Raw genomic sequence first — 15,924 nt, 5'->3', positions numbered from 1 at the left:
AGGCCAAAACTGGGTGGCCCAATACACATAAGAGTGGCCAACCACCCAAATAGGCAAGTCATCTTCCAACCAACCTGAAGAGGAGGAAAAAGGGGGTAAAAGTGGATACTAATCATCTGTACCATCGTTTAATCTACTGCATTAACCTGAAGGATCTGCCAAAAAGAAAAATTTTGCTGTCGTATATTGCAGCAGTCTCGGCCTAGCCGATCTGCACGAGCAATCAGCCAATTTGAAGCATAACATGAACACACAAATGGGAAAGATGAAAATAACCAAAAAAAGGGGGGGGGGGAAACATGTAATAACTCAGCTGGAGGTGAAAGCATAAAGACCTGCTGAGGGACTCTGATTAGAACAGATTAGCCGAATTGTGGATTAGAATTCAGTCCGTCAAGTCAGGCAAAAAATTGCAAAATAACTCCAGACCCCCGCTGCCGGCTCATGCCAGCAACGGCGAGTAGCTAATCCCTGAGTAGGATAAAAAGGGGAAGACAAACAAACGCACAACACCATAACGTACTGAACTGTAACAACATGATTAAACGACTGGAATTGAAACAAAAGTACGCGCGAGCTAACCTCTCATGCAACGGGGCGCATATACCGTCTGTAACTTGACGACTTCCATCGCCCCACCGCCTGGATCTCAGCCATGGAAAATCCCGCCGCCGCAGCCGACGTCGCAGCCCCTATGCGGAAGGAATGCGTCCCGAACGCAGCGGGTGGAAGGCCCAAGCTCGCAAGACAGCGACCCAGCATCCCATGAAATAGATACTTCGTCACCGGCAGCCCGTCATAGTGCAGCAGCAATGACCCCCGACCTTCGGGCCGTACTGCCTCATATTGCACTGCCAACCTCACTGGGCAAATGCTCTCCTCAAGAGCCGGAACCAAGGTGACCCATTGACCTCTCCCCACTTGGTCCGTCTTAGAGCGCCGCAATCTGCAAAGCAAAGACTTCTCACACACCACCACGTCCCCGACCAGCATGCGCGAATCTGCTCGCTTAGAAGGCGCTACCAGTTCCGAAACCCTAAAAGCCCCGTGTTAAGCCATTGAGCACGCCAAACTGAAAAACAACAGCGATTCAAACATGGACGACGTGACACCTCTAACCGCCCTGATGACATCCAGCAACAAGGCCGCATCAATGGGCCTCCTCCTGTCAGGCGGCGTCTGCGCGACTCGCGCCCATCCTTTCATCGCCTTCAACAGAATCCCGCTCTTAGCCACGTCGGGGACGCCCTTTATTTTGCTGAAAAACGAAATCCTGGCCAAGTACCGGGATACCACCGCTCTGGACCTACCCGAAACATACAGCTGCCAAATAAAAGAAAGCATCATCCGATGCCCGCTCTTACCTTGCTGAATTCGTCCTTAAACAAACTCCTCCCACTCGCTCCAAGCTTGCGGCTTAAGCGTGGCTGGCGCCACTGACCGCAACGCAAGACCCTCCAATCCGTCCCGATCACCTGCCCAACATAACCGGGACAATGAACACCATGTTCGTCGGCCTCCGGTGCCAACAAACAAAAACTTTCCCACTGCCCTCGTGACAGAGCGTCGGCAATTCCGTTCTCCAGCCCCGGCACATGTTGCGCGCGGAACCACACGTTCCGACGTAGGCATGTCTACAGCAACTGTCCCAGCACCCGCAGAATGACAGCGACTTCGCCCTCTTGTTATTTATCGCATGCGCCAACGCCCAGATTGTCACATCTAAACAAGATGCTGCGAGGAGCCAGCCGATCGCCCCAAACCTCCAGCGCCACCATAATGGGGAAAAAGCTCCAGAAGCAAAAGGTCCCTGGTTACGCCTTCGCGATGCCGTCCACGAAGCCGCGCACCAAGATCCCTCCCGATAGCATCTGTATCCAGAGGCCCCAGCCGCGTCGGTGAACAACTGCAACCTAGCGCTGTCCCCCGCTGGAGCCTGCCATATACACACCCCGTTGAAATCCTCCAGGAATGAGGCCCATATTGCTCCATCCCCTTTAATCTCGGAGGATCATCGCACGAAATGATGTGGTCTGGCACACCCCGCAGTCGCCCTTTCCAGCTTCCGGCAGTGTGACCTTACGCGACCCTTCGAACCGGCCAATAGCTTCGCGGAGCTTCACCACCTTGTCCCGAGGCAGCCGACCCGATCCTGACGCTGTGTCGAAATCGATCCCCAAAAGGACAAACAGGAGGACGGTCCCTCAGTTTTATCCTCATCCACTGAAACGCCGAAGTGGAAAAACAGGGCTCGGATGCTGACCAGCAAGTCGCCGCACCGTGTTGAATGTGCCGGCCCCGCACACAGGAAGTCATTGAGGTAATGCGCGACCCCATGACCCCTTGGCGAAGACTCCACGAACCAGTGTAAAAACGTACTAAACCGTTCGAAAAATGAGCATGAAACGGAACACCCCCTCGGCAAACCTTTGCCGATGAAATACTCCGCTCCGAAACCCCATAAAACGGAATGAGTCCGGATGTAACGGCAGCAACCGAAAAGCGGACTCAACATCAATCTTAGCCATGAGTGCCCCAGTCCCGTAACTGCGGACCAGCGCCAATGCCTCGTCAAACTACTGATAAACCACCGAACCATGATCCGGCGGTATCGCGTCATTGACCGACGTCCCCGATGGGTAAGAAAGATGTTGAATAAGCCGAAAAGCGCCCGGAGTCTTCTTCGGAACCACCCCCACTGGAGAGATGACCTCCGTATCCACTTTCTCCCTCAGCACGAACAGCAAGGCTCGGGCAGACTGAAGGTTCCGCTGGGCCCGAACCGACACCTCGCTCGCAACAGGCACGCGAAAACAAAACTAAAACCGGAAAACAGAAATTTTCCATCCGCCCTATTTGGATACCAATTTAACCACTTGCCCATCGTCTCTAAATCAATTGGCGTTGGAGCTCTGTGGAGCGCTCCCGCCCGCGGCCTGCCTTGGATAAGTTTGCTTACCCCGGGTACCTTGACGACTGCCTTTGAAGCAGGAGGAGGCTGGGTGGGATCCGCCGCATTGCAAGCCCAAGTGTCGAAAACGACACTGCTCGCCGAAGGAACAGGCCGCGTTGTTAAACGCGAAACATTTTCCTTTTGTGTCGGCTCTCCCCCCTGTACGGACGGCCGACCTACCTGGTTTGGCCGATCCGCCGTCCGCGCCGGACCCTTGGGCGGACGACCCTGCGCGGTGCCCGTCCGCCCCCGGCTTCCGGGGCTCCTCCGCCTGCTGCGAAGCCCGAGTGACTTTGAGCCAGACCTAGACGTCCTTGAACCCAAAGTCCATGACCCGCTAACCATCCTGCTTCTACCTACGCCACTCCGATCCCGAAGATGTGCGCTGCAAGTCATGTATGAGAAGCATGTACCGAATCACGTTCCTGTGCTCGTCCGGCCTATCTTCCAGGTAGCACGCCGCGAAGACCCAAAAACCGGCCAGCCAGTTATCGAAGGTACGGAAGGCCTCGGCCCCGATGCCCTTCTTTACAGCCGCCGACCTATACTCCTTCACTTCCTTCGTACAGACGAACACATGCACGAAGTCCCACTGCGAATCTTCCTACGGCAGCTATCCCGCAGGCCCCGCATCACCGCAGTGTAGTCGCAGCGAACAAACCCGTGCAAATCGCTGCGTTTCTTGGCCCTGCGAGCTTCCTCGCTAAGCCGCTTACGCCTCTTCCAGCTCCCTGCTGCCCCGCCGCCCTCTTGGCGAATTTAGTCGCCTGATTCCTCGCCCTAGTCGCGCTACTGACTTCGGACGCCTGCGACGACAGAGCAGAGGAAAAGGAGGAAGAGGAAAAGCTGCGAGAACTGGAACTCGTGAATGAGCCCGCTACCGACTGTAACACCTCACCTGATCCCGTCGACTGCACCGACACGGAATCCTCCGGCGTGGCAGAACCGACGACTTCTTACTCGTACTCCACCATCTCCACTTCGCCGCGATCCCCTGCAGGAGAGAAAAGGGGCGAAAGACACAGGAAGCAACTGCGGCGCATGCCGAGCAACTCGTGAGGGGGTTGTCCCCGCAGCGCGTCCCTGCCCGTCCTGTTCCGGACAGTGCTCCAGGTCTGCGGCGGCCTCTCCGAGCTCCCTGCAGGCGTGGCAATTCGCCGTGCCGCTGAAGCTGACCGCCTTCCGGACCCGCCTTCCATCGCGGCCGCGTCGGAGCTTGCCGCTACCCCCGGTGATGCTGCCGCAGCCAGCGGCCGTAATGCCGCGCCCACCTTGGCCAGAGCCAACGCCAGAGTTCCGGAGGGGCCCTGACTGCCCCGAACCGCGGCGCCGGCTCCCCGGTACCCCCAGCCGGGGCCCGCGCGCGCCTACCCGCATGACGCCCGACGGCGTCATCCGGGGCCCGACGTCTGCCGACCCGTCCGCCTTGGCGGGGAAAAAGGGGGGCGCCCCTGACCCACTGCGAACCAGTCCCCCACCACACTCCGTCTCTACCGAGGGACTGGCCGTCGGCGCCAACGCTGCTGTCGCTCTCCGAACCTACACTCGCCCCCTCCCCCTGCAGATCGGAGCCAACTCCGCCCGCTGGGAGGGAGCTGCGGCGAGGCCGGTTAGCGCCCGCAGCAGCCCTGCGGCCCCCAACCCCTTCCTGCCCCCCCCTCCTCCCCCGCAAGCCGCTGGCATCGGGCTCCAGGGGAGCGAGTTGGGGAGACAGAGAGATGTTCGGCGCCGCTGCGCGCGCACGCGCGCAAACGGCGCCGCCTGCCGTGAGCACGGGCTCGTGCGCGCGCCCCGACTCCTGGTGCCTCTAACCCCCCGTGTTCCCCCTGGCCGTCCCTTCCTGCAGAGCCCTGCTTATGCCACTCTGTGCCCTACCTCTCCCCCCCCCCCCGGACTCCGGCTGCAGGGGAGCAAGCTGGGGAGACCGGGAGGCTGGCGACGCCGCTGCGCGCCCCCGTGCGTGAACGGCGATGCCGGAAGCGAGCGTGGGTGCGCGCGCACGTCCCACTGCTTCCCGCCCGGCCGCATCCCCCTGTAGATCCGCCGCGCGAGGCCCAGTGACAGATCTCGCGCGGCTGGCAGCCGACTCCCTTCTGGCCCCTCCACCTTGCCTAGGGACCAGGGAGCTGAATACGAGCCCCGTGCGGCTCCACGGACGGGCGCCCACAGCGGCGCGCATGCGCGCGCCCGCGGTCGCCCGACTCCCACTAATCACCCGCCGCGCTCGGAGGTGGGGGCAGCCGCCCTTCCACCTCCGGGCGGCCGGGACGCACTGCTGGCCCACCTCGCCGCTCAAGTCCCTCCGGCAAAGCCGGCCTGGAACCCAGCGACAAAGCTGACCCGGGCCGCCGCACCGCGGCCCTGCTCGAGCCCGTGGAGGCCTAGGTGAATTGTAGAGGGGGAATGCAGAGGAGGGTGTTAAAATAAAGTTAATGAGCCCCAGGGGAAACACAGTCAAAGTTGGGAAGCCTGCTATGCAGCACTCACCCACTCAAAGGCAATTTCACCAACAAGAGAGAGACAAAATGCCTATCCTTCCCTATATATACTAACCCTCCCCTTTTTCCAAAGGGCTGTACTTTCCTTCCAGCTAGGTCCACCCCTCACAAGATGTTTAACTCATTCCTTTCCTATGCTGTCAATTCTCTCTCCTTATGGTGCTGCTTCACTTGTTCTCTATTCTGTCTAACTTTTTTTTTTTTTTTGTATACTGGACCACCTGTTCCTAAAATATTCACAAGGATAGACTCAAGTAATCTGTTTTACTACATGGCCCAGCCAGCCAACTAAATTCTGAATGAGAGTTTTATGGGAGGATGGTATTCTTGTTGGGGAATGTAAAGTCCTTTCATTTCATAATGTACCACTTGTGAAGTGTTTATACTGTAACTCTACCTGCACACTAGCATAATATCCACGGAATTTTGATTAAAAGTTCAACAGCTATATTGATTTTTTTTGTTGGGAGCAGACCTGATTTCTAGCATTCAGTGCACACACTGAGCTGTTTCATTTGTCTGTAGGAGAAAATTCAGCACATTTTAAAAATAATGGTCCACAAGAAAAAGGTGACATATTTGGCTAGTGAAAAACAATAAAAACAATATTGCCACACACAGCTGCACATTTGTAAAATGTTCCCTTTCATCTATGCCTCTCATTAGTTATATAATTGCCATTTATGTCAGTATTCCCCAGAACTGGTCCACAGGGGTGTCTGACTATGCCAGTGGAGCCGAGAGAGGGGGGAGAGGGTACAAATTACCTGGGCCCAAGTCTGATGGAGGGGCCCAGGCCTCCTGTGATTAGGTGATGCCCCCTGAAAAGTACCTGGGCCTAGCCAGGCTCTCTACTGCCCTGGCTGGAAGGCATGCCATGCTCCTGTGAATGGGTGCTTCTCATGTGCTAGACACGCCCCCAAAGAGGTGTGGCCATACCCCCTTGTATCGGGGCCCAGGATTTCTCTTGGCAGCCCTGGACACAGGTTTGGACTGGTCCACAGGGGGTACAGTGGGAAAATCCCACCCTCCTCCTCCTACTCCAGAGATCAGGTTCCAGTCTGTGTACTTGAATTATACATTATATATATATATATATATATATATATATATGTTACCTTATACTGCGCAGGGCAGTGATGTATTCTCTGCAGTGCATTGCTGTTATTAATCTGGTATATTGTCATACATGCACTAGCAGTACTTACTATATATAGTTATCAATGGGCCCAGCCCATGCACTCTCTAATGGTTAGGCAAACCAATGTGGTGGCTGGCCACACCCCCTCTATAGACTGGCCACACCTATAAACATGAGCTCCTACCACTGCATTCCCCCGGTGGGCCCTTCATGCCTGACACTATCCTCACATATGTATCAAGCCTGTATAAACCAATCTGCTTCAATGCAGCATTTATCAAGTACATTCTATAAAACGATTGGTAGAGCTAGTTGATTGGTTGATATAGGCAACTTCTCCACTTCTCCTGTCTCTTCACTGCTTGATACATCTCCCCCATAATCACACGTGAAACGTATTATAATCTCTGGATCTTTTAAAATGTGCCAGTCAATACTTAAAGTGGACAAGCACCTATAGAAATCTATTTCACCTAGGCACTTGTCCCTAGCCTTTAACCATTATGGTGTGGGCAAAATATGAAATGCATGCACTCTTAGGGAGGAATTCATTTGTTTTTGGGCACCTGTAAGTAATGAGCACCTGACGGAGGTTATTCAATTGTTTTGCTATCTAGCACAAGTGCCAGCACTTGCAGAATAACTAAATATCGCCTGTTGGGCACCCATTACTTATATGCACCCAAAAACAATTGAATTCCCCCATAGAGCTTGCTGCTTGTTTGTGGAGACTGGACAGGAATATATTAAATTAAGACTATTAACTAGACAATGCAGGGCCATAACAAGGTGTGTGCAAAGGGGTGCACCGCACATAGCGATGCAGGGTAGGGGGCGCTGTTGGCGGCTCTTGATAATTATTAGTTTTAAATACTTTCACTTGCAGCTTCCCCACTATTTGAAGCCCATCTCCTGGCTGCCGCTGTCTCCTACCCTGACCCCTAATACCTATACAACATTCATGAACTCAACTTGAGATTTCTTTGTTATTCAGTCACACTGTCCTTTATTACATTTCGAAATGCTGACATACCCGGGATTCGAACCCATTGCATGTGACATTGTACTCAGAAAAATCTATTCATTGAGCTATCTGCCCTTGCATAGGAAGGTAGGTAATGCTAAAATAGAGAATTCTAACTATTTGAAGCTTACCTTGAACTTTGTGAAAAAAAATGATCAGCATTGTGGCTGAGCAGATCTGTGTAGTTTGTGGCTGAAAGAGATTGGATGTTTGGCTGCACACTACATAGATCTGCTCAATGGCAATGCTGATTATTATTTTTACAAAGTACCAGTAGCTTCATACAGTGTTCATAGTTTTTATGCAGGATCAAATAGCTTAATGAGTAGGGTGTTTGATTAGAATTTAACAGGTTATAGGTTGGAATCCTGGGTATGGCAATATATTGAAATGTGTTATTTAATAAAGGATATTATGGGGTATATTTAACTGAAGTCGGATCCATTCCGACATTCATTTGTCGGAATGGATCCGACCTGGGCTATTCAATGCAATCTCAATTCGACTTTATAAAAAGTCGAATTGAGATGCGGGAGTTGAGACGGGGGAGAGAAGCGCTACAGCAGCGACATAGCAGCGTAGCCGGAGGATGTGTCACAGCCACCGCTCACGGCAGCGTCCACCCAGCTCCAGCAAGTGAGGTCTCTCTTGCTGGAGCCGGGTGGACGCTGCTGTGAGCGGTGGCTGTGACATCCTCCGCCTACGCTGCTGTAGCGCTGCTCTCCCCCCATCTGCCCGCGAGTCTCCCCCGTCTCAACTCCCGGCTGGAGCCGGGTGGACGCTGCTGTGAGAGGCAGCTGGGACACATGCTCCAGCGCTGCTCTCCCCCGTCTGCCCGCGGCTCTCCCCATCTCTGCTCCCACATCTCACTTCGACCTTTTTTAAAGTCGAATTGAGATGGTCGAAAAGGGGGCCAAAACCGACAAGCACGCAGATCGGCAGCTATCCCACGATCCACGTGTTTTAGACAAGTCGAATTCCTCGACTTGTCGAATAATTTGGAGTTAGATTGAATAAGTCGGAAACCCTTCCGACCTAAGAAAAGTCGAAAACTGACGTCTTTTCGACAGACGGCAGCTTTCGACTTCAATTGAATATACCACTATAACTGAATAACAACAAGCTCTCCCACGAGTCATGCGCCTTATGTACCTATTGAAAAAAATATGGCGGGAAAGGGGGGCGCCAATTCTCTCTCTGGCACAGGGCACCAAAAAGTCTAGTTACGGCTCTGAGACAATGCCCAGTATACCTTGTATGGTAGAAATCCTTATGCCTATAGATAAGGCATATACTATACTGTATTTCATTGCAGTATAGTATGTATAACACTGCATTAGTATACCTCATTGCAGAACAATTCCAGTTCCAGTATAGAAGGTAACTTTGAGATTATACTTGCACTCCCTTTGATGCGCAAAAAGTCTGGTTTTTGCGCATCAAACCATTTCCTGATTATGTCTAAAAGGGTCTACCCGGGTTGAGAGTCCCAGGTCCGTGACCCTTTTTTCCCCCAGATACTTGCAACCTGGGTAGACGACCTGTCTTAAGTATGAAAGGTGCGACCTGGGTCTTGGTGACCCGGGTAACGCCTAAAAGAAATTGATTGGCTGGGGACCATAGCACTTAGAGATCATCTCCAAGCGCCCAATGAATGCTGGAATACCTGGGTCACTGTAAGACCCGGGTCTGGTGTGAAGGGTAATAACCCGGGTCATCACCCATGTGTGAAAGTAGTAACCCTGACTTCAACCCATGCTCTGTGTCCCGGGTCCAAACCAGTTTTAAGCCGGGTAATTATGTCTGAAAGGGGCTTAAATTGCTGATACTGCTTCGTTTTACAGTTCTTGACCTAATTTATATAGTATGATTGTGTGACAATAAAATATGCATCTTAGAGATATATAAAATGTAAATTGTTAGCAAAAATATTTGCAAGGCTTGGCAGTACTACTAAACCTCACCAAGACTCTGTAAATCCAGAGTTTACCATAAGGATGGCAGCATTAGCTGTAATCCAAAGCAGCCATTTCGTTGTTTAGTAATGTTTACCTGTAGCTTTTAGACTTCCTGTAGCATTCTGCCTGAGCATTAGACAGGACGCATTTGGGTGATGATGGTGTTACAGCCATTCTATTTCTGTTCAGGTGTAGCTACAGTCAGACCAATTCCTCAGTTTTACCTTATACAATACTCTATTAATCACACTTCACCTTTGCACTGTTGCGGTCCAATTAGCAGCATCTGGCCACGCTTCATCCCACGTAGAGGTAGCCTCTGCTGATACATGGGGGAAGGCCTACAATATTTTTAATATGTAAACTGGAGAAAACAAATTAGTACTGGGGAATGGGTCTCCCAGGGGGGCATCCTTTTGGAATCTGATGGATGAATGCAGAGTGAAATCCCTGAGTCAGATCTCTTTAAGCTGGGGGGGAAGGGTCCTTACTCTAGTTTTCCTTCAAGCCTTTGAGGTGGAAGTGTGGTGGAAGTCCTGTGTTGCTAAGAGACAAGGTAGAACCTCCCAAATGTTTCATTGATGTTGCATGTGAGTCATTAGGAGAGAAAATAGCATGGTAAGTGGAATATCAATGCATCCTTTTAAATCTTGTTTTCTACATAAATTGCTCAAAGCTATTGCACGCTTTCTGGTGAACAATGTGCCGCTACAGATTGTGATAAATATTCAGTTTAGCAAGGCACTTGTAGAGTTGACGCAGATTGATTGCAATAATATAAGCTTCGCTGTTCAGGGAAATATGCTCACAGGGGACCTTTTGGGAGAGAATCCAAGGCTGATATATGTAAAATAAGATTTCCAGGAAGTGTAGATACCCCTTTCTCCAGTGTCTGGGTGTAGGGTGGTATGCATGCTCACTAATTTCATATTTCATACTAGTAGATCCCCTCTCAGAGCAGAGCCTGGCACTTACCGCATTATGGCGCTGCTTCATTTGGGTGTCGTAAAGATATTAGACTTGGTATATGAGATGCTTTGCAAAATGCTACAGTATGTACAGTAGCACGATGAGACCAGGGAATATAGGGTTGATGCATAGGGGACATACATTTGCTTGCCGAGTGTCTTTAGCACATTTTCACACTGTGCCTGCTCTGGAACTTACGAATGCAAGTACAGGCAATGCAGAAGTGTAAGCATTTCAGTCACACCTTTACTTGCGACTGTAGTGACGTAACTGGCATTCTTGTGTAGGCAGTATATAGAGATGATGTATCGAAGTGTTGGTGATGCAGAGTTGTCTCTGAAACGTATTTTCACCAGTTTCTAGATGTTTGCAGCAAGGAAAGGGCTGGTACAGGTATACCTTGCTGATGGGTATAAAACCAAGTGTAAGTATAGGGGCGATCCTCTGACATGTGCATACAATTTTGCTTGCGGGCATTTATATACATTTAGGGGGTCATTCCGAGTTGAATTTAGCACAGCTACGATCTTCTTCCCTGACATGCGGGGGGACGCCCAGCACATGGCTAGCCCGCCCCGCATGTCAGTCCGGCCCCCCTCGCAGAAGTGCAAAGGCATCGCACAGCGGCGATGCCTTTGCACTTCAAGAGTAGCTCCCGGCCAGCGCAGCTTTAGCGTGCTGGCCGGGAGCTATTCATCGCTCCCCGGCCCGCAGTGGCTGTGTGTGATGTCACGCAGCCGCTGTGGCCCGCCCCCCGTTTGGTCCGGCCACGTCTGCGTTGGCCGGACCAAACGCCGCCGTTCCGCCCCCTCCCGCCCAGCGATCGCCTCTGCCTGTCAATCAGGCAGAGGCGATCGTATCCCTGCTACGGCGCCGGCGCATGTGCAGTAGGGACCCGTCCACTCTGCTGCGTTAAAACGCAGTGAGCGAACGGGTCAGAATGACCCCCTTAGTTCTGTGCACGCGTAGCAGAAATAATTACACTCGGCTTGCGTTCTGTACTGAATCTGCCCTATAGAGAGGGTTGTACAGAGCATCATTATTATTCCTGTATATATTTCGGCAAGTAGCGTATATAAGTGTATACTAATCAATTTGCAAATTATTGGTGAAAAATGGCAATCTAATCTCTGCAAAAGAGGAAATAAAAGGTACAGTGTATGGTAATGGTAAACTTACATACTGTATGAAGAGCTCAAGCACACAGATGTTGAACAACAAAACGTCTGTTTAAAGCAGACACAAAACCTTGTACTTTGTCCTGACTTTTAGTAGTGCTCAGTGCTTGTGAGTCATGGGAGTGGTGACGTCAGTAGACAGCAGCCCTGGAACAGGTATAATGCATGAGCCAAATCTCGCTATATACAGCTCACTGTGTCTTTCTCTGTTACCACCTGAGTGAAGGGAAAGCTGCTGGTTTTCTTTCGTACATTTACATAGTGCACGATATAAGCCCCAAGTAAAACAAGTGTAACAGATTTAAGGCAGAGTTTTATCAAAGCTTATGGTGCCCATACACTTGTGTGATGCCCCGCGACGCAACATCGCGGGGCATCGCACCGGCAGTTCAGGTGTGATGAAATCGCACCTGAACTGCCAAAGAGATTACCATGCGATGGATCGCATGGTAATCACGTGATGGGCACGTCACCGCCGAGTGGGAGCGGCCACCATCTGCTCCCAGCGGGTGCCCATCGCAGTGCGATATATAGCATGTGTTTTTAAAAACACATGCGATCGCACTGCGATTCGATAAATATTAAGTGCAGCACATACTATCTTGAGACGTGAGATTCGAACAGCGTGCCCGCGCATCGCGTCAAAAGGTACCTAAAATGTGCATACAATCTCTCACAGATGCAGTCGAAATCGAAGGTTAGCACCGATTATCTCACAAGTGTATGGGCACCATTAGAGAGAGAAAGTACCAACCAATCAGCTCCTATTATTTTTCAAGTACATCCTGCAAAATGACAGAAGCTGACTGGTTAGTACTTTATCTCTCTCCAAGCTTTGGTAAATTTCCCCCATAATTACTGTATTGATGAGCAGAACAAGAAGTAGAATCTAACATGAAACAGAATGACTTTTATTCTATTAGACACCATGTATTCATTTTATGTTGGATTAGTACTAATGTAGATGCTGCCTACAATTCGCTGGGAACCTGCGACATCACTGAGGTATGAGGAATTCAAGTGCCTCATGTATCCTAGTCTGAGTACTTCTTTATTTGGCACACAAAGCAGCTTCTCCATTGCTCCGTGTACTGTAATCAATTGACCTTTCAGTCAATATATTATAAATGTCTATCTTATGGGACATTTTCTTTTATATTTCTGTCTCTCTTGGTCATATAGAATTCAGGGAGTTGTACAGTATATTATTGTTGTGTTTTGTTGTTGTTTTTTTTCATTCAAGTGAGATTGTCAGTTGATTCTTCTAGTCTATGATTTGTTCAATAAATAGTGCGATCAGAAATAATTTGATTATGAACCAATACAGTATATATAGATGTATATATGTTTCTGGCAGACTCAGAATTTATTTGGTTTACATTTCCACATATGAATATAGTTTCTTTCTGTTAGATTCTTACCCGCAGGAATAAAAACTCAGCTGATTAAAGACTGCTAGAGAGACCCAGCACACAGAATGAGAGAAGTGATACTGTACTATGAAGTCTCCCACACACGCAGGAAGAAAACAGGTCTTGCATATGATTACATGTAACTGTGCAATTTGTCATTAATCCTACACAAGGGATTTTGCTACTAGTATGGAACTAGTAAAGCCATACTCTTGAAAAGTTTTTCAGTTAGACCAGTGGTTCCCAAACTCGGTCCTCTGGACCTCAAACAGGTCATGTTTTCCAGGTGCACAGGTGTATCATACCTCCCAACTGTCCCGATTTTCGCGGGACAGTCCCGTTTTTTGGGGACTGTCCCACAGTGTCCCGCGGTGGGGGGGGGCAGTTGGGAGGCTCTGTCAATCGCTGCTCTGCTTAGCAGAGCAGCGGTGAATAGACACTGTGCGCATGCGCACAGCGTCTATTCACTGGAGACAGAGGGAGAGGGAGCATGCCAGCGGCTCACAGAGCGCTGGGCATGCCCCCTCAGTGACGAAAACGGAGGCGTGGCTCGCGATCGCGGGTCCTCCCGTGAAGCCACGCCCCCTTTTCGGGAGCACGCGCGACTTCGCCGCGCGAGTGTCCCACTCCCCAAAGATGCAAAGTTGGGAGGTATGGTGTATTCCTACCCACTGACACATTTTAAAATATCCACAGATAGTGCTAATTATATCACTTGTGATTCTGTGAGGAGAGGAGACCAGGAAAACATGAACTGTTAAGGGTCCTGAGGACTGGGTTTGAAAACCTATCATATGAATTAGCCAAGCAACAGCCTAGTACTTTTGTGAAGAAAAAAACCCCAAAAAATATTAGTATTGTTTTTGTCTGAAGTACATCTAATAAACTGGTTTCAGTGTCTTGAATGCGGGCTAGTTGGTATCTACAGATTTCCCAGTGTCACGGTTCCGTTATGTACAAAGGGCATACTTGCCTACTCTCCCGGAATGGCCGGGAGGCTCCCGAAAATCGGGTGACCCTCCCGGCCCCCCGGAAGAGCAGGCAAGTCTCCCGATTCGCGGGGTCCCCCTGCCCGTCCGCCCACTTAGTGTGTAAAGTGGGCGGTCCGGGCAGTTGATGACGCGATTCTTTCTGAATTGCGTCATCATAGCCACGCCCCCTGCAGTGTAATGCCGGTGATCGCGGCATTACAGTGCGGGGGCGTGGCTTAAAGGCAGTGTCATCGTGACTCCGCCCCGCTCCACCCCCGTCCCGCCTCCGGTCCACCCCTTCATCCACGTAACAGCCTCCCCTGCCCGCCCTCTGAGACGACCTGGCTGCTCTCTCCCGCAGAGAGCAGCCAGAATGTAGGTAAGTATGACAAAGGGCCTTATTTAGACATAAACACAGTGCCAATATTCACTTAGTTCAGTGATTATCAGCCGACCTGGCATGCTTCAGTGTCGCACTGCGCACGCACCAAGGTCATACTTGCCTACCTGACCCTCTCCATGAGGGAGAAAATGCTCTGTTCCTGGACTTTCCTGGTAATGTATGATTGCCATCACCTGTGGTGAAACACCTTTCTTATCAATTACCCAGCTCACCACAGGGGATGGCAATCATACATTACCAGGAAAGTCCAGGAACAGAGCATTTTCTCCCTCATGGAGAGGGGCAGGTAGGCAAGTATGTCCAAGGTATCTTAGCGATGCCGCTAAGTGAGGATTTATTCGCAAAGTGATTGACAGTCAGGGGCCTTTTGGGAGAGGTAACAGAGAATGGCAATAAAAACGCAGGTGAGCCGCAGCATTTTTTTTAAACATGGTTCCATCGTTTCAGTTCCCATGGCCACTCTAGGAGTCGATTATCGAAGGATCTGCGACGACCACTGTGTATTTGTATACAGTTGCTTGGATCTTTGGAGACGCTGGTCACACATTAGCTGCGTACAAATTCACACCTACGAATGCATTAGCGTACGTCTCATAGAACGCTACAGAATTTTGTGGCACCTTATAAATAAAATAATGATAATACTAGAAGAAAATCATTGTAGTTTAATAACCTATGCAGGAGCTCATAATCCAAATAATTTGCTGCACCTGTAATTGCAGTAAATTGTAGAACACAGGGATTATGTGTTTAAGAAGCAGGATTGCCCGTTTATCTGATTTTGACTGTCGTTCGTGGTGGAGATTTCACTTGGGACAAGTGGGAGGGGACTCTGATCCTTAGAAATGTGGACAAGCATGAACCCATCCCACTTACCAGTCTGTCCCTAAGTAATGTCTAATGATGAAGCTCGCTGAACATGTGCTTGCTCACCTAGAGCCACGTCCTCGCTGGGAATAACTGAAGCACTTATTGTTGGTGAGTGTGAGCAATCCCAAACCAGGGAAAAAGGAGCAGGACATTTTGTCAACTCATCCTGGCTGCAGAATCCCAGGCAGTTTTCCTGCAGTTCCTCTGCGTTCAGTGGGTGCTTTTGTCATCCCCTACCTCCCCTCCTTTTCCCTCCCCTCTGCACATTTATTTCCATGGCAACAATTCCAAGGCAGGCTGCAAACTACTTTCCCAACGCAAGCTGGCATTGTCAGGGCTCAGTGCATCCACACAGCTCGGAATGAATTAAGGGGCAGGAGATGGCCAGTCATCGGAGAAGCCTAAGGACCAGGAGCAAACAAACAACCTTCAAATGACCTCACCATCTTCTACTGGTCCATCTGCTGAATTGTCGGTTTTTATAGCACAGAAAATTGGGGAGCCAGCATTGGTGAAAAAGACAGAGGATGGTGTATAACTGGTAAGC

General features: G+C 50.5%; 1 protein-coding gene across 2 annotated transcripts in view; it reads left to right on the top strand.

Annotated features, from left to right (window-relative positions):
• FGD3 (FYVE, RhoGEF and PH domain containing 3) overlaps positions 1-15,924 on the top strand; it is a 421,797-nt gene that overhangs the window by 67,892 nt on the left and 337,981 nt on the right. Inside the window, exon 1 of one of the 2 annotated variants that reach the window (XM_063940800.1) lies at positions 13,184-13,253. The exons of the other annotated variant lie outside the window; for it this stretch is intronic. Within the exon in view, the coding sequence (XP_063796870.1) occupies positions 13,199-13,253 (55 nt within the window). The 5' untranslated portion in view covers positions 13,184-13,198. Of the gene's footprint in view, positions 1-13,183; positions 13,254-15,924 lie in introns of those variants that run through there. 2 annotated transcript variants of the gene reach the window in all.

Source organism: Pseudophryne corroboree, chromosome 9 (genome assembly GCF_028390025.1).
Source record: "Pseudophryne corroboree isolate aPseCor3 chromosome 9, aPseCor3.hap2, whole genome shotgun sequence".
Classification (NCBI taxonomy): domain Eukaryota; kingdom Metazoa; phylum Chordata; class Amphibia; order Anura; family Myobatrachidae; genus Pseudophryne; species Pseudophryne corroboree.
This window is presented reverse-complemented; position numbering and strand designations above follow the sequence as displayed.